The sequence below is a fragment of the Macrotis lagotis genome, chromosome 2 (assembly GCF_037893015.1).
Source record: "Macrotis lagotis isolate mMagLag1 chromosome 2, bilby.v1.9.chrom.fasta, whole genome shotgun sequence".
Classification (NCBI taxonomy): domain Eukaryota; kingdom Metazoa; phylum Chordata; class Mammalia; order Peramelemorphia; family Peramelidae; genus Macrotis; species Macrotis lagotis.
In genome coordinates this window covers 240,510,815-240,530,556 of record NC_133659.1, presented here as the reverse complement: position 1 = coordinate 240,530,556, position 19,742 = coordinate 240,510,815, and the positions used below count along the sequence as shown (strand labels likewise).

Here is a 19,742-nt window from a genome sequence, read left to right as displayed (position 1 = left end):
GCACTTCTACTTTTTGGGTCCTGAAAAGATCTGTTATTGGATCTCTGAATCTGTTCAACTGTTCTGTAAAATAAATTAGAATTATGCCCTCAATGTGCTTGATAAATCATACCACTATAGACATATACCTTCAAAGGGAGCATAGAGAAAAATTACCAAATGTAAAAAACATTTAACAATTTAACACCATTTTTGGTGATAGAAAAACAAATGAAAGTCTTAACTGAAGAATGAATAAACTGCAGCATATCTATATAATGGAGTATTATCACACTGTAAGAAATGATGAATATTAAAATTCCAAAAATCTTAGAAAAGTTTGTATGAACAGTTAAAGGGAAGTAAACAGAACCAAGAGAACAATAACATAGTAAACAAAAACAACAATGAAATGTCTTTAGAATTCTGATCTTTACAGTGATCAATCATGACTTCTGAGGACTGGCAATGAGCTAGAATTGGACATACATTTTCAGAGATATTCAATGCTTTGTTTGATTAGGCTTATGTTACAAAAAAGGGCTGGGAAAACTTAAATGGGAAGTGCCTTCCAAAAGAAAAAATACACACACAAAACTTCAGACAGTCCCTCAGAAAACACTAATTTGTTAAACATATTTTCAAAAATAATCAAGCTATGTAAGAAAAGTTTACTTTAATAATGTTTTTGTTCTTTGTGTTTTAATGGGTTTTTGATGATTAAATTCATAATCAAGAAATATTTATTTAAAAGAATGGGGTTTTTGTACCGATCATTCCAATCATCTCCCCTCCGTCTCTCATCTCTCTCCCTGGAACGATCATAATCACTCCGTTCTCTTCGAAACTTGTCCCTTCGCCTACGGTCATATTCATCATCGCTGTCACCCATAGTAGAGGCTGTAAAGTGATCAGAAGCACCTAGTAGTAAACAAAGGGGAAGGAAACAAGCTTTATATAACTCCTACTATGTGCCAGGCACTATGCTAAATTCTTTACAAATATTATCTCAACTGATCCTCACCACAAACCTTGGAAGTAGGTGCTATTATTAGAGGGTCACACAACTAATAAGTGTCTAAGGTCAGATGTGAACTCTATTCCTGAATGCAGGTCAAGTACTCTAGCCATTGAAAAGTCACTCATTTTGTCACAAGGGAGAAGAGAATAACCTGTGTCAGCCTCACTATATCCCCTCCATTAAGGGTGCCACTGTTCCCCTACATAGCTAAGTTTCCTTGTTCCACTCAGCCATCTTATCTAAAAGGACAATTTCTCCTCCCTTTCCTCCCTCTCACTAGGAAAGACTTTTATGTTTCTACTGTTTTCTAATAATATTCTCCCCCATGTTCAAGAAAACCTGCCAATGTCTTACTACCAACAAGCTACCCTTGGATTCTAAAGTCCTTCTTTCACCAGAACAAAAATAAAACAAATGATTTTATAAAGCCTTTAAAGTTTGCAAAGTACTTACTTTGACAAAGAACGGCTAAAAAGGAAGAAACTAAGCCTTCAAAATTTGGTCCAAAAACTGTTTTCAATATCACATTACCCTCTAAATAGAACTAGTCTTTCCTTTCTACCCTCAAGCCCTAATACTGGTAAAAATCATTGGTTTATTATAGATTTGGAGCTGAAAGGACCCAGAAGATTATTTAGCTCAACTCTAATTAAATCATTTTTTAAATCATAAATTTAGAATTGAAAAGGATTCAGTAACAAAAGGATTGCGGAGATTATCTAGGCCAATCCTCTTTTGCTGAGTCCAATACCAAATTAATCCTTATCATGGCAGACACAATGAGAATTCATGTCTTTCAGTGTTCCATTCATTTTACAGAGATGTCTATAACTAAGGCCCCTTAATTATTCCTCCCCCTCCTCCTAAGAATTTAAACTAACTCTGGATACCCTTTAACCCTCTGCAAGATGAGTCCCACTCAAGAGTTTCCAGTGACCCTCTGCACATGTAAGGTTACACACACACACACATACACACACACACACACACGCACGCGCTGCACCCGCACCCCCCCCCCAAGCTGTGCTCTCGGCTCTAGAACCTGAATAATATTCAGGACATAACCACCCCCAGTTCTGAGCCACCAACCATAAAATATTTATAAAAGTAGCCTTTAAAGTTTGCTCAGAGAGCGCCCAGAAAGGGGGGGGGGGTGTTGGATCCTGAAGTATCTCCCATCTTCTGGGGCCTGTAAAGAACATTAAAAGCTACAATCTCGCAACGAAATAGGAAACTGAGGCGGGGGGGGGGGGCGGAAATGAAGAACGGAAACGCCCCACCCAACTCAGGAACTGCCTCGGTAACCCACCCCGTCCTCACCTCAGGCCCACCTCAGACCAGGCCTTGCCTCTCGCGGCAGCAGCGTCGAGTCTTTTATCTTTCTACTGCTGAGGGAGTTGCAAGGGCGGAAAGCGAAATCCGAGCGGGTGTGCGTGTATCTGTGAACAAAAGGGGGGGGGGGGGGGTCCTGGGCAACCCGGGGAGGGGGTGGGGAGGAATGTAGGAGCAGTACTAGGATGACAAAAACAGCTCACGGGCCCGAGTCCGCGCGCGCCGTTGCTTCTGCAGTGTCTGCTGGGAGCGACTGTGGCGTTGGCGTCGGCGCCTACGTCGGCGCCTGCGCCGCTCCCGATCCGAGTTTGCGCACTCCCTCGGGAACTGGGGTAAAAGTTCCCGGATGGACGGAAGCGGAAATACTTAGAGAGAAGGCAAAGGGGGGAAGTGAAGTGGCGACTGGCATTTCTATATTTCGTTCTCTCTTGTTGTACGAGACTCAGTGCGAAGCTTATTGAGAACAAGAGATGAGAAACACAGTTCCTGACTTCAACTACGATATGAAAGGGGGGGGGGGGGAAGGACCGAACGCTTACTAAACTGCTTATTGGATGCTAGCTAGGCAGGGCCCAGTGGATAAAGCACTGGGCCAGGAATCAGGAAGACTCATCTTGAGTTCAAATTCTGCCTCAGATATTACCTGTGTGGTCCTGGGCAAGTCACTTATTCCTGTGTTTCTTCATTTGAAAAAGAATCTTTGCCAAGAAAACTCCAAATAGGGTCTCGAATAGTCAGATTGTCGTTGCTGAACGGCAGGACATGGTGGTTTTTACAAATATTTAATTTGCTGGAATATTGGTTACTGGACCTACATCCATCTCTTAAAAAAATGAATTGAATTCAATACTTATAAGGTCCTTCAAGTCTCCACCCTCTTAAAAAAGGAAGTGCTTAGATTAATTCACCTATTGCCATTATATATGGTATCATCTATGGATCTGCTAGATCATCATACTAATGGTCTCCCAAAACCTAACTGTGAATTGTTACTATCTCCCAGGACTTTGACATAATTCTTTCATTGTCTTCCTAATGTCAATATTATTAATGTTTAGGTCTATCCCCAAATCAGGAGGTTCCTGCAAGTTTTCAGTTTAAAAGTAATTATTGTAGTTTTCATGCAAAGTAAAATAGGTTAAGAATGACAAATACTAAATTTTTCGCTTCACTAAAAAAGGACATACAATGCAATGCATGGAAAGAACTCTAAAGATTAAGGGTGTTGGAGTCAGGAGTACCCAACCTCAGACACTTAATAATTACCTAGCTGTGTGGCCTTGGGCAAGCCACTTAACCCCGTTTGCCTTGCAAAAAGAAAAAAACTTAAAAAAAAAAAGATTAAGGGTGTCATACCTATATGTGAATGGAGAAAGAACTTTTTTATGACTGAAAAAAAGCTTTTTTTTTTAGGTTTTTGCAAGGCAAAGTGTCTGAGGTTGGATTTGAACCCAGGTACTCCTGACTCCAGGGCTGGTGCTCTATCCAAAAAAAGCATTTTTCACTAAAAATGGATGTTCCCAGACAATTGAAGGGTGGTATGAGATACCTCAACAGGAAGAAAATATAACCCAAAGCAGTTCTCTGGAATTTTAGAATGATTAAAGAAACTTTGAGTTTTGTCTTATTTTTACATTTTAAATTTGGCATTTGAAACCAAAGTTGTAGCACATGGATTTTGTTGTGATTCTTTGGAGTAAGCAATTGGAGGAGACACTTTAAAGGACAATGCCATATTCTCACCAGGAGCCCCTGAGACATTTCTAGAATTGGGGATATAGACAAATGAGCCTATGAGGAATCATTAATCAGACTTGGGAAAGCAAGTGTGGAAATAAATTTATTTAAAAAGTTACAAGACATAGAAAGGGCTAGGGAGAGAGAGAGAGAGAGATCAGAATAGCCAAGCAGCATTGGCTGGGCTGTAGCGAACTCCCTTCCCCTCTATTGGACCTGGAATTAGGTAGAGTAAAGCCCAAGGAGATCAGGATAAAAATTTTACATTAACAGTGGATCAATGGTACATCAAGAATGGGGATCTTCAACCCTGATGGCCTTGTTCATCCCTTCAGTGCAGCAACCAGGGACAATTTTGGGCTATCTGCAATGGAGAATACCATCTTTATCCAGAGAAAGAATTATGGACTTTGCAACCCCATTGCCTAGCAAAAAACAAAAACAAAAACAAAAACAAAAAAAGAAAAGAAAGAAAAAAGAGGGGAATTACCTAGCTGGGTGGCCTTGGGCAAGCCACTTAACCCCATTGCCTAACAAAAACTAAAAAAAAAAGAATTATGGACTTTGAACAAAGACCAAACACTATTACCATCAAATTAGGGGGGAAAAAAGCATTATATTATTATGTGATTTTACTATCTCATACTTTATTTTTCTTCCTTAAAGATATGATTTCTCTGTCATCACATTCAGCTGAGATCAATGTATAACATGGAATCAATGTAAACACTAATAGAATGCCTTTTGTGGGGGGTGGGGGGAGGGAAGCAAGAATGGGGGAAAAATTGTAAAACTCAAAATAAATAAAATATTTCTTAAAAAAAAGAATGGGGATCTTTATCCGATTTGAGCAGCCTTTAAGATTACAAATTGTTTCTGATACAATCATAATTCTCTGCTTCTAGTCAATTTAGTCAATTTACATCTCAAGAATAGGTGGTAGTCAATATACAACTCCACCCAAATTCTTTCTGTTACATTCACAGTTCTCTTCATCTTTCCCCTGCATCATCCCCCCCTCAAAATTAATCAGGACCCAGATTCTTCTGGACCTTTCAGAGTCCATTTGAAGATGAATGTATTACAGCAAGGACTTCACTGAGGCAGGGTCCAGAGAATGAATGACTGGCACAGCTGGTTGGCATCCTGCAGAGGCTAGTCTTGGAGTTATACAGCTAAGAGAAACAAAACTCAAGGAAAAAACTTGAACAAGCAAAAACCAGAGATATTGTAACAGAGAAGGTTATTTAACAGAGGTCCAATAATTAGGGAAAAAACTGGAAGATCTATAAGGGGCAAGAATTATACTTTATGATCCTAAGCCAAGATAACACAGATTCATTCATGAGTGCCATATAAGTTGTAAACAAAAACTCAAAAATAGTATAAACAAATCTATCAAAAAAGCATTTGTATAAGAAATTAAGATTCTTATATGAATAAGTTTCCTCGAGCCTGTATGAGAAAGTGTCCTGTCCATGAACTCACCTTCACCCCCACCCCCACCCCGGGAAAATGTCCTATGTGATTCGGCCGAGTTCTTAGAGTCACATAGGACATAAACAGTACTGGGAAGAACTGGCTATTCTCACGGTGCTGACCTTGATAATGTTGTGTACGGCAGCCCCATATGGCATCTCCCTAAAACCGTTACCCACTAAATTCTTGCATCTGTGTTAAGAACTCTGGGATCCCTCCAAGTGAATTAGCCACGAGCCTTCTTTGTTTTTCCCTAATAAATATCCTGAGACTCCAATCATTCAGTAGTATGAAGATGAAGATGAAGAAGAAGGAGAAGAAGCAGAAGGGAATCCTACCCATGGAGAAGACATTCTGCCTTTGACTCCCATTCAGGACTAGTGGCTGTTGAGCCAGAATTATCCAGCCAAACTGATTAAGAGTTGGTGCTCCCCCGAATTGGTGATGTTTTATTTATCTTCCTCTTATATTTTGATTATAGTATTAATAATCCTTTGACTTTTATGTATTATCTGCTGTATTGGATGCTATTGTAAGCAATCTATTCCTTGTATCGTATAATTAAAATACTTTCATTTTTAACTGAGTGAGAGCGTCATTTACAGGAACAAATCCAAACCTCATTAAAATCACAAAACAGCATTTTAAAACTGCATGTGTCCAAAAAGTAATTTGCAACAAAATTTTCTATTTTGCTTTGGCCACATTTAGAACAAAAATTCTAGTTGAAGAACGGATCTCTCCTTTAAAGCAGTTAAAAGGTATACTAGTAGGCATTATCCTGATCCACTGGCTCACTCTCATAATTATAATGCACCTCGAATGATCATAGCAATTTTCTATTACAGAATAGAGAGAAGGACACGAGGACATGTTTTATGAAGTCATACATACAATAGTTTTCAATGAGCCAGGTTCAATGAGGGGTTCCTTTAAAGAGAATCCTACCCCAGTTGAGGCTAGGGTCGTTCTTTCAAAGGTCACTTACTCTATCTGCAGCATTTAACATCAAACCCCATAGGGCTAAATGGCTTCATTGGCATATTATTTTTCTATTTTTAAAATACCTGATGTCAGATCAATTATAAATACATTGTAATATAGCAGTTACTTATAACCAGAGCTTCAGGTGGCTTGAGCACTAAGGAGAACCAAGAGTGTGCCAGGCTATAATTTGATATAAGGGGTCCAGGAAAAAAAGTCATAATTCAATTGTTACTCAAATGAAATGCAATAAACAGATTTTGAGATGTAAAACCCAATCATTCTAATTCATATTTTTTAATAAAATCTTTAAAGTAACTAAACATCTCCTGGCTAGGAGGTTGCCCATCATCTCCATACTTCTCACATATTGGCTAGAAATTGCAGCAGAGAAATCTCAAATCATTATTTTATCTTCTTCATGTTACATAGGTGCTTTTCCTCTCAAAACAAACAAGCAGTTTACCTATATATAGCTAGAAACTTTTATACATAAATTTTTAACTCCTAGCCATCTTCAAAAATACAAATTATTACTTTCAGAATTCTTTAAAACCATTGGGGTGACTAGAGGGCGCAGTGAATAAAACACGGGCCCTGGAGTCAGGAGTACCTGGGTTCAAATCCAGTCTCAGACACTTAATAATTACCTAGCTGTGTGGCCTTGGGCAAGTTACTTAACCCCATCGCCTAGTAAAAACTAAAAAAAAACAAAAATCAAACCATTAGAACATCTGCGGTAACTTTAAATTTCTAACATTTGTTATTGATTCCAATGCAATAAAAAGATAGTTAAAAACAACCAGGCATTCAAGTCAATTAACAACTTGAGTTTTCAATTTTACAAAATAATATTTCCATTATATGATGCATGAATTCACAGAGGTATCCCAGAAGGGGGCCATAATGTGATATTTCCCTTACCACCCCTTCAAAGCAATCACTTGTTAATTCCAGGCTTTAACATTACAGTATTCAAATAGCTTACAAGTTCACAAGAGAACCAAACACTATTAATATAATTTCTTTGAAGTTATAAAAGAATATCACATAACCAATAAATATATATGTATATCCCTTCCGTAAACATGTGTTGATAGATGATGAGACAAAGATTACAAATTTTCTTCCTTTACCAAAAGACCTTCTGAGATTGACAATTTATCAATATTGATTTAACATCAAAACAAATCAGATTACAAAATTTAGTACAATATTTATCTTTCCCAAAAGAAATCAGTAAATTATATGATTCACTATTCCCAAATTCCTTGACATACAATTTATCCCAATTATATTTTCCTTCTTAATAACACATATAAATCCTCAAGACTTGTTACAAAATTTTCAAAGGTTACTAAATTACTCTTTTAGCTTTCAGCTAGTTGTTTTTTTTTTAAACACAAGGTGGTGACCTTTTCCTATCAAAGACCTTCCCACCCTCTTTTCAAAGCCTCTTGAGGGCAGGGAGTCTACATTTACTAAACCTTAAAGTTTCAATTAACCTAAGTTGAATACAGCCTTCAATTAATATTAGGTTAACAAAAACTTAGCTCACAGCTGAAATAATTTCAAACTTTTCCACTTACAAACTTTCAAATGGTATAAGCAGATGGGTTTAGATCCCAACTTCGTTCATGCCTTAATTTTAAATTAGACCTATTTTTTAAGCAATTAAATTGAAAACCCAAATTAATAATTGTAACTATTTCAGATATGAATTATACACACACAGACATAAAGGAAACAACTCTTTTGTCTAAAGATTTCAAATTTACCAAGGTGAGATTGGCTACCCTGGCCAGTTCCCAATCTCAGAATATAGAAACATTTTCCTACCTCCAGATCAGTGGAGAGATGTGAAACCGTCCCATTGATGTTTAAACACACACACACACACACACACACACACACACACACACACACACGTATATTTAATGTGCCAATTAAGACCAGTCAAAAAAAATAACTTTTAGAATCAATCAGAATTTCTTGAGGAACTATATATATGTATATATATAATATTAAGATTTTGAAATAGCCAACCAATAGTTAAAATTCAATGCATTCTTAAGTAACTTTATATAAAGTTCAGTTACTATATTACAGAAATATTAGTTATTAGCACAGGCTTAAAAGATGAAATCTGAATTTCCTAGTCCCAGAAAAAGTCTTCCCCTTTTTTCCTTAACTAATTGACCACAAGGCTTCCCAATCAATCTGCCCATTTCCCTTCCCCCTCCTAAGGGTGGGACTTTCTAAACCCAGCTAAATGTGGCTTGGAATTGATACGTGCATAGCCTAAGAAAAATGTGTTTATTTTCCCCTCTCCTCCTAAACCAGGAAGAAGGCAAGGGAATCCCCTATTTTAAACAAGGAGGCCAAAATAAGTTTTTTTGGTGGGGTCTTACCCTTCCTGCAGTGAACCATGCGTTCCATCTGAGACATAGGTTTGAATTTCGAAGTTCTAAAAAGGAAGATTTCCCTTCTCCCTTCTCCCTCCCCCTGCAGAGGGTGGGGTCAGACAGAGAATGAGACAGCATTTCAAAGAGAAAAAGAGAAAGAGCACACCCAAAGATAATTTCTAAGGAATGTTAGGGAGTACTATTATTCTTTAAGAAATCAAGAGTGGGGGGCAGCTAGGTGGTGCAGTGGCACCAGCCCTGGAGTCAGGAGTACCTGAGTTCAGACACTTAATGATTACCTAGCAGTGTGGCCTTGGCTAAGTCACTTTGACCCCATTGCCTTGCAAAATAAAAACAAACCTAAAAAAAAGAAATCAAGAGTGGTAAGACTTTAGAGACATATGGAAAAACCTGCATGAACTGAGGCTGAACGAAGTGAGCAGAACCAAGAGAACATTGTACGTATTAACAATAGCATTATGAGATGATCAACTAAGATGGATGATGCTCCTCTCAGCAGTTCAGAGATCCAGGACAATCCTAAAACCTGATGCAATCCTCATCCAGAGGAAAAGCTATGGAGTCTGAATGCAGAGCAAAGCATACTATGTTCACTTTTTTAAAACTTCCTTTATGTTTCTCCTTTCTTTCACAAGTTTCTTTTCCCTTAGACTTACATGACTAATGTAAAAATGTTAAACACAATTGTACATGTACAACTTTTACCAGACTGCCACCATGGGGAGGGGAGAAGAGAAGGGAAGAGTGGTAGAAAAATGTGCAACTCTTTAACTTAAAAATGGATAAATTTTGAAAAACTACCTTTGCATATAATTGAAAAAGTTAAATTAAATTTCCAATTGGAAAAAAAAGAAAAAAGAAAAGGAATCCTAGCAAGTGACCTTGCTGTTTCTTTAAAAAAAAAATTTCAATATTCATTCTTTTGCAAGCTTTTGAGTTTCATATTTTTCTACTATCCTTCCTATGGCAGTAAGCAATCTGGTATAGGTTGTCCATGTAGTATAATAATGTTTAAGTCCTTGCTGTTTCTTTATTTTTTTTAAGTTTTTTTTTTTGGCAAGGAAATGGGGTTAAGTGGCTTGCCCAAGGCCACACAGCTAACTAATTATTGAACTCAGGTACTACTGACTTCAGGGCTGATGGTCTGTCCACTGCGCCACCTAGCCACTCCTCTTGCTGTTTCTTGAAGGAGGCACTCCATTTCTTGATTTTAGGCATTTTCTTGTAACCTCCAATTTTGCATCTTCAGCTGTCTCTCAGACACTTCAAGCTGGATGTCTATTAGACACCTTAAATTCCAAAACAGAACTCATTGTCTTTTCCCTTAAATGCTTCCTCCCTGGCTTCTTTTAAGTCCCAATTAAAAATCACATATTCCAAAGGAAGTCTGCCCTAATCCCTCTTAATTCCAGTGCCTTCCCTATTTTGTACATGGCTTGCTTTGTATATAATTGTTTGCATGTTGTCTCCACAGATATTAAGCTCCTTGAGTTCTGGGACTTTTTTTTTCTCCAGCTAGGTGGTGCAGTGGGTAGAACACAAGTCCTGGAGTGAGAAGGATCTGAGTTCAAGTCTAGCCTCAGACATTTGATACTCACTATCTCTGTGACACTGAGCCAAGCTGTTTACCTCCAGATTGCCACACACACACACACACACACACAAATAAATAAAAAGATAATTTAAAAATTGTCATAGAGAATTCTATAATCTGCAGCTAAGTGGTACAGTGCATAAATAACTGACCTTGGAGTTAGTTAGGAGGACAGGAGTTTGAATCCAGCCTAAGACACTTGCTACTTACTAGCTATGTGACCTTGGGCAGTCACTTAACCTGATTGCTTTGAATATAGGGTCAGCTCCTGTGGTCCTGATTCATATCTGGTCACTGGACCTAAATGGTTCTGGAAAAGAAAGTCAGGCTGGTGCCTTAGCACAGCACCAGCTCCTCACTCAAATTTGTTTTTTATGGTATCACCTCCCTGATCTCATGGTCTTCAAGAATGAAGGACAAATATTATCATCATCATTGTCATAGTAAAAGTTAAATAAATATTGATCAACATTTTTTAAATCAGCCTTCTTAACCTCCCATCCTGACAAATTGAGAACACACAAAAAAGCCATTACAAATACATATAATCATTCAAAACAAATTTCTTCATTAGCCATCTCCAATTTCTTTTTTGTCTCATCTTGAACTCTGAGACTTTTATGTCTCATAATGGTAGGAAGCATGTTTCATCATGAATCCTCTGGAATTACAGTTGGTCATTATGCTGATAATTTAGCACAATAGTTTATCACATTTATATATCATTTAAATATATATCATTAATTGCCCAATCACTGGTACCTCTTCAAATTTTCATTTTTTTTGCTACCTCAAAAAGTGCTATATTTTTGTGCATTCTTAGAATTTTATTTATTTATATCCTTTCTTTAATCCTGCCTTCTCCCCTTTCACTGCTGTTGATCTAAATATATTTCTGAACCCAGGGCTATGTATTTTCCTGCCTTTGATCAATTCAAATTAAATATCAGCAGCTACCCTCCACCTCCTCCTCTTTCTTTGTATAGCTATCCACTTTATACCCTGATTATTATGTAAGATAATTTGCTTAACCTTCTTTTTCCTTCCCCCCCATACCAGTGATAGTGATATCATTTTGATAGTGATATCATTTTGGTTTAGTTCAATAATGAAGGACAAGAACCATAACCAACTATACCAAGACATAACAAAACCACTCCTGATGAGGTGACCCACCTCTTGATGAATAAATAAAAAAATAAATAAATCATGAATCAATAATTGTCCAGACTCCCAGGAAACAAGATAAGCCTTCTATCAAGACAATAACTTCCTGCCAAGCCCCTCCCCCAGCAAGACTTCCTACCCAAGGTAAGCCCCTCCCCCCCAGTCAGCAAGATAGTAATTTCTTTCCCCACAGAATACCTCTCTGAGCTAATGCTTCTAATGACCTCAACTTTCTGCACCTTTACTTTTAAAAAAGCTACCCCTCTCCTCAGGTGAGTGCTTATTTCCCTTTGGAGAGGCCAGTTCATTTTTGGGGAGTGTGATCCCCAAAATAAGGACTTTACTTCGAACAGGAGGTCATCTGAGTCCAAATTATTTTAAGAGATGATCTGCATCCTGAACCTCAACATTCCCCAGGTTTTTTCTAATTGAAATTCCTATGAATCCTAATGATATTAAGAGTTCAGAAAGGATATCTCTTCATATATGAGTGTAAGCAGTTTATCCTTGTTCAGTCTTTTATCATTTTTTATCCATGTTTTACCCTTATGTTTCTTTTCACTCTTATTTTTGAATTTTGTAGTTTCAATATGGTCTGATCTTTTTATCAGCAATACTGGAAATCCTCTATTTCATTAAAGAATCATTCCTTCTTCTCTAGTATTAAAATTTGTAGGATAATTTATTTTTGGCTATAGACCCATATCCTTTGCCTTCTGGAATATTGTATTCTAAGTTCTTTACTTCTGTATAATAATGACTGGTATTTCAGTGTCATCTGACTGGCTTTTGAATGCTTTCTTTATGACTGTTTATAGTATTTTTATTTTAACCTGGGAGTCTGTATTTTGATTATAAAATTCCTGGGAATTTTCATTTTGGGGTTTCTTTCAGGAAGTGGCTGATCAATTCTTTTTATTTCTGCTTTGCTTTCTGATTCTATTTTTTTTTAATAAAATTTGTATTTAAAGAAGAGGCAGAAATATACAACCACCCATGGCCTCAAACCTCACCACCAACAAGCACAGGTAGTAATTATGCAGCAATATGTAGCAATCCATTCCAAGTGAAGGTCTTGTATGTAAATATGAACTTGACAGCCTCCTTTCCTGAATGTCTCTGATGCCCATATGAGCTTGAAAGTTTAGCCATTCCGAAGGCCCTTTAACAAAGATGATTTTACATCAAGCTGAGAGTAGCATAAACTGCTGCTATGATACCTGATCTTCCCTACTCTTGAATGTGTGCCCTGGAACACAATCTTATTTGAATTTTACAATGACAATCATTATATTCATTTTGTACATGGAAAACTTTAGACTCATGGATGTTAAATGTCTTATTTAACCAAGATCACAAAGCTAGTCATCAGGCAGAGGTAGCACTAGAATTCAGGAGCTAGTTGGTCCCTTATCTTTTACCCTTTATCACTTCTGGTTATTTGATAGTTGCTGTATGGCATTCATTTCAGTGCTTTGTAGTTAGACCTTGGACATTTTAAGGAATTCTATATATTATGAACCAAATCCTGCAGCCTGAAAGGCACAAAACCCTGGCCACTTATCTGCTGCCAATAGCACCACATCTCATCTGAACAGATTGCTCTTCCAAGGCCTCCCCTTCAGAGCCCCAAATCGGCTTCATTACTGGATAACACACTTCCCCCCCCTGCAGAGTCTTATGACCTTTCTTTCTTCTAGTCCAATTTAAAGTGGTCTAACGAGCCTCTCCAACTGGAGGCTGATAACCCAGCGTTCCTGAGAGTGGGCACAAACCTTCCTGGTACAGTATCAGTCTTTGGGGAGTGGGACGCCCACAGCGATATGTGCACTCAGATTCTGGGCTTCTTCCACCTGGCTAGGGGAGCAGTAGTCTTCTAGGAAGATGGTAGCCAAATTGCTAAGTCTCTTATTTGCGGAGAGGGAGAAGCGTAGCATGCATTCTACCACAAGCAGGGCAATGAGCTCCTGGATGGATTGGGATGTGCTCAGGTATATGAGTGTTGTGACTGCAGACACGACTGTCTCCTCATTGGAGCTGGACAGGCAGTTGATGATGGGTTTGATACCTCCCATCTGCAGAATATACTCTGTTGACTTTACCAAGGCACAGGTTGCAGAGCCCACCGATGGCAAATTCCACTAAGGTATCACTGTCCTCGCTCAGTACATCAAGCAATAGGTCCAACACTTGCAGGTCTCATAGATACTGGCAGTTGTTGGAGTCATAGGCGAAGTTTGCTAGATTGGCCAGGACCTGCTCCTTAGCTTCTTATTCTCCGTGAGCTCATGGGTTGAGGTCCCCGGGATCTGTGGCTTCGGGCCTGGTAAGCCCCCACAGGGTCCCCCGGAAACACTGCCCCAGCCTCCGCACCTACCACGACCCCCTCCACTCCATTCCCTCCCATCTCCTGATTCTATTTATTTTTAACAAATTTTAAAATATTCTAAGCTTTTTTTGACAGAGATGGGGGAATTTGGGGAGTCCTATCTTCTATGTTGTCTTTTAAATTTGTTTCAGCATTTTTGTTTTAATATTTTTTTATTGCTTAATGGAATTTTTAGCTTCAATTTCTTCCATTCTAATTTTTCAGGGAATTTGTTGTTTAATCAAGGTTTTGTACCTCTTGTACCATACTGTTAATTTTTCTAGAGCTCTCATTTTTTCCCCTAATTTTTTTCCCCTCCAGTGTTCTCTTTCATTTATAAGATCTTCATTGATAAACTTGCATCATCTCTTCCAGGAATCCTGATGGATTTTTTTTTAATCCAAGCTGTGGTTTTTCACTGAGGCTTTGCTTGTAGATGTTTTGGAGTCATTATTATCTTCTAGGTTCCTGTGGTGAGCTTTCCTGCTCTTAATGATCTTTTTGTTTGCTTGCTTACTTACTTGTTTTTTTCACTTACTTCCTATCAGGCTTAATTTCCTTCAGACTTGATGGATTCTGTGACACTTTTAGAGGGAAGATCTAGACTGCTGCTACTTTCTTAAGATATTGAGTGTTGTATTACTCCAGGACCTCAAAGACAGTTTGGGGACTGTAAGCTTTCATTGCTCCCAAAGAAGTCAGATCTGGGGAAAAGTCTAATTGCTGACCTCTAATCTGAACTCTGTAAATTCCTAATCTGTTTGCAATTGAGCAAGCTCAGACTACTACTGGATTCAGCCCCTATCAGCCACTTGGAAAGCTGTTATTTCAGAATGGCAGAAATGTAGACTCCACTTTGGTCTGGGAGTCTTGTAATCTAGAAATGAGCTGCTGCTCAGATCTGGGATCTGAGCCACAATATTTCTGAACTTCATTTTTAAAAAAGTACACTGTACCAGAGAACCCCACCCTAATTTCCAATTCTCTTTTCAGTCCATCCTGGATCTATGACCCAGAACTAAGTAGTAGGCACCAAAACTGCCAGTTTGCATCTATCCCTGTTGCAGTGACCCAATTTAGATCTGTTAATGTCCTAGTATACATCTGGGACCTCTTTCTTGCCCTGGTACACAGCATCTCCCTAAGGTACCAGTATTGCATGCTCCTGGCTCAACCTCATCCCTTATGCCTGCAATTCTCTCTTTCTATCCCCAATGTTGAGTTTAACTCACTGACATTTTCTGGATTTCCCCATTTGTTCTGATGCACTTTTTAGATATGTTTGGAGGAATTTTGAGAAGGGGAGTTCAGCCATATTACTTCCAATTATTCTATCAGCTCGGCTCTTGGTTAGGCATTGTCCCTGGTGTCTAGAATTTTCCATCCTCAACTCTGCCTCTTGGCTCCCCTTGCTTCCTTCAGGTCCCAACTAAAATCTCATCCTCTTCAGGAAACCTTTCTTTATCGCTCTTAATTGCAGTGCCTCCATCTGTCAATTATTTCCACTTCTTCCTGTACTTCTTTTCTTCTTCATTAGATTGTGAGCTTCTTAAGAACAGAGATTATTTCACCTTTTTTTTAATATACCTAATATTTAGCATAGTGCCTGACACACAGTAGGCACTTAATTTATTTCCCACAATTTATTGACTGAATACACATATACAGAGATGGCAATAGTTAATTCAACTGAGTGATGCTCTTCACTTATCTCAAGTGATTTTTTTTTCTTGCCCTTAATAATTTCTGACATTTCATCAATTTTTATAAAAGTATCCTGTGAAACAGCATTTGACAGGGGGTGGAGAGTGAGGGACAGGAAGAGATCTGACTTTGAATCCCATGGACAAATTATTTAATCTCTCCAGGACTCAGTTTTCTAATTTCTAAAATTACAGGTACGAACTAGATAGTCTTTTTAGTTTTAAATACTTGATCCTTTGATACAAAAAAAAAATCTTGCTCTTTAATATCTCCATTGCATAGTTGCAATAAATATATCAAATCGAGTTTTTCCTATACTTGGTTTAAATCATCTTATTAAAATTTTTGTTAAATTTGTTACAGTAGGAAAGAATCACATTAGTTACCTATAATCATTTTTTATATTTCATTTAGTATTTCCATAAAGTACTTATATATCATACCATTAGGTACATATATATTTAATATTCATAGTTTCATCATTTAAGGCATTTAAGCATTAAAGGCATCTTTTCATTATTTTTATCTCTTCAGAATTTATTTTTATGCTTGCATCTTCCAAAGCATATGATCCTATGTTTGCACCTCTTCTTTTTATGGATTTATCTCAAGCAGAATAATTTTATTTTTATATTTTATCATATTATTTTATTATGTTATGTTATTATTATATTATTATTAATTATATTTTATATTTAATTTTATATTTTCACTTTAATTTTTTTATGTCTTTTTATTGAAGTATGATTTTTATGTGCTGCATATTGTTGGGTTCTATTATCTAATACATTTGCAACTCTCAATTTTTATAAGTGAACTAACCCATTAATATATAAGGTTATAGTTCTTATGTTTGTTTTTTCCTCAATTAAGTCCCATTGGTTGATTTTACCCCCCAAATCAACCATAAGTGTTTGTAATTTGTTTTGGTTAAAACAGTTCAGTTCTAATTTCTCATATATATACATATATATATATATATATATATGTATATATATATATATATATATACAGACACACACAATGCCCCTAACTAGTCAACCCAGAAAAGAGCAGTTTTATGTGTCACCATGATTTTATAAATAATAAATTTTTCTCTTTCTCCCTTCTAAGGAACTTCTGTCTAAGGGGCAGAAGACTGTCTTCACGTGTTTTCCTTTGTTTCCTTAGTGTCCCTCAGACAAAATAGGGCTTCTTTTTTTTGGGGGGGGGTTTGAAAGTCAGTGGGGTAAAGTGACTTGCCTAAGGTCACACAGTTAAGTATTAAGTGTCTGAGGCCAAATTTGAATTCAAGTCCTCCTGATTCCAGGTCTGGTACTCTATCAGCTGCTCCTCAAAGTAGGACTTCTAAGGGACAATATTTTTGTCTCCTCTTTGCAGCTTGCAGATTCATTGTCATGTAACTTTTTTGTTCTATTTAGAATTTATCTGCTATGTATAAAGTTCAAAGGCATCATTTATTTCTAGTTTTCTTTGAATATATGCTTGAAAGTCTTTCTGTTCAGGGTTTATATTTTTCAACAAAAGAGTATGTTAGCATATGTTATCCTGTGGTGGGAGAAATTTTCCTTTATTACTTGGTATAGAACATTCTTGAGTGTTTTTTAAGTTTCCTATTGTTAAAGAGTCCCCCAAAATGAGGATGGTTCCTCATAGAGTTTTAACCTGTTGAAAATAAAAAATGTGTTAACCTTCCTAGAGTCTGTCCTAACAAGAGTTTTAGCCTTAAAAAAAGAATAAAACATGCATATTTATTGATATTTCTCCAAGTCGAAGACCACAGAGGCATGAGTAGGGCAATCTGGTTGGAGAGTCAGACCCTAAAAACAGGGTTTGAACTATCAGAAGGGGAGAATCTGAAACATCACCTCTAGCTTGTCCACTCAAAAAGGGTACAACCCCCCAACTCAGGATAGGATGGAATAACTCAAGATGGGGGGGGTAGGAGGAGGACTCAGCATATCAGACATTTCAATTATAAGACTGCCTTATCAGTTGTTCTAAAGAAATGGAGATAGCTATATCTTGGTGGCATTAAGCTAGGGAGTGTTCTATTTACAACTGTAGGAGCTTTCTCAAAAGCACTCTTTAGGGGGCAGCTAGGTAGTGCAGTGGATAGAGCACCAGCCCTGGAGTAAGGAGTACCTGAGTTCAAATCCAGCCTCAGACACTTAATAATTACCTAGCTATGTGGCCTTGGGCAAGCCATTTAACCCCATTACCTTGCAAAAACTAAAAAAAAAAAAAAATTACTCCTTACAATTGCTAAATTGACCTGTTTACCAGGGAGCTTTAATATCTATGTGAAAGGTGACTTTACCCACTGATTATTCTTAAAGACCCAGAACTTAGAGGTCCCCAGAAATATCTCTGAAAACAACTGCACAAAATCCCAGAAATCTGAGGACCGGGTGCCCTCCACCCTAGAATCTTACTGAAATAGGAAAATGACCAAAAACAGCAAAAAAATAACAACTTGATCATAGAAAGTTACTATAGTGACAAGGAAGATCCAAATACACACTCAAGAATTTAACCAAGTCAAAGCCTCCAAGAAAAATAAGAATTGGTCTCAGGCCATGTTAGAGTTCAAAAAGGATTTTGAAAAATTTTTGAAAATATTTTGAAAAAGAAAAATTGGGAAGAGAAATGAGAGTGATGCAAGAAAATCACAAAAAAAAATGAGTCAGCAGTAAAGGTAAAGGAGAAACAAAAAAAAATACTTCAGAAAATAATGCCTAACAAACTGGACAAGTGGTAAAAGATGTTCAAAAAGTCAATGAGGAGAAGATTGCCTTAAAAAAAGCAGAATTGACTAACTAGAAAAAGACGCACAAAAATTCATTGAAGGAAAAAAACTACTTAAAAAGTAAAATTGGCCAAATAGAAAAGGAGATATAAAAGCTCACTGAACAAAAGAATCCTTTAAATATTAAAATTGAGCAAATGGAAGCTAATGACTGTTAGGTGCCTGTCAGCTAAATTGTACTTTATTCCTTACCTATATTTTATTCAGGTGAACACTGTAGAGCCAAGAGACAAGGATGGCAAGTTCTCTCTTTGTTTTACAGAAAACAAGTGCTTAAATACCCCCTCCTTGTCCTTGGTTTTCCCCTAGTACTTCCATACAATGTTGCTAATCAATAGTCTCTTATAATCAAACAAATGTTTACTCCCTCAGGCTAGTACTGACATACAATGTTGCAACAGTCTCTTACAAATCCCCCTTTTTCATTTTTTCAGGTGAATTCTTCCCCTTCAAATTATTCAGGGCCAGATTCTTCGGAACCTGAGACCATTTAGAGATTAACGTATTACAGCAAAGGTGTCACTGAGGCAGGGTCCAGGGAATGATTGACTGGCATAGCTGGTTGGCATCCTGCAGAAGCTGGTCTTGGAGCTATACAGCTAAGAGATGCAAAACTCAAGGGAAAAACTGAATAAGCAAAAACCAGAGCCACTGTAACAGAGGCTATTTAACAAAGGTCCAATAATTAGGGAAAAACTAGAAGGTCTATATGGGGTAAGAATTATACTTTATGATCCTGACTGAAAAAAGCATTTTAAAAGTGCCAAAAAGTAATTTGCAACAGAATAAACAAAAATTATAGTAGAAGAATGGGTCTCTCCTTTAAAGCCATCAAATATGCCAATAGGCATTATCCTGATACATTGGCTCACTAATTATGATGCACCTGGAATGATCATGGCAATATGCTATTACAGAGCTTCAATGGGTCAGGTGAGGGAATCTTTAAAAGAATCCTACCCTAGTTGAGACTAGGGCTGTTCTTTCAAAGGTCTGAACATCAAACCCCATAAGGCTAAATGGCTTCATTGACATATTGTTTTTCTATCATACCTGATGTCAGGCAGATCAACATGTTGTAATATAGCAATGATATAACCAGAGCTTCAGGTGGCTTGAGAACTAAGGAGAACCAAGAGTGT

The 19,742-nt window shown here is 37.4% G+C and overlaps 1 protein-coding gene and 1 pseudogene across 2 annotated transcripts in view; both read right to left on the bottom strand.

Moving 5' to 3' along the window:
* Positions 1–9,001, bottom strand: part of SRRT (serrate, RNA effector molecule) — a 34,126-nt gene extending 25,125 nt beyond the window's left edge. For both annotated transcript variants that reach the window (XM_074225376.1, XM_074225377.1), the window contains exons 1-2: positions 8,944–9,001; positions 750–900 (exon numbers count right to left, since the gene is read on the bottom strand). In XM_074225376.1, coding sequence (XP_074081477.1) covers positions 750–900; positions 8,944–8,980 — 188 coding nt within the window. In that variant the 5' untranslated portion in view covers positions 8,981–9,001. The remainder of the gene's footprint in view (positions 1–749; positions 901–8,943) is intronic.
* Positions 9,002–13,509: 4,508 nt separating this feature from the next.
* LOC141512139 (armadillo repeat-containing protein 7-like) lies at positions 13,510–14,126 on the bottom strand (annotated as a pseudogene).
* Between the last annotated feature and the right edge of the window lie 5,616 nt (positions 14,127–19,742).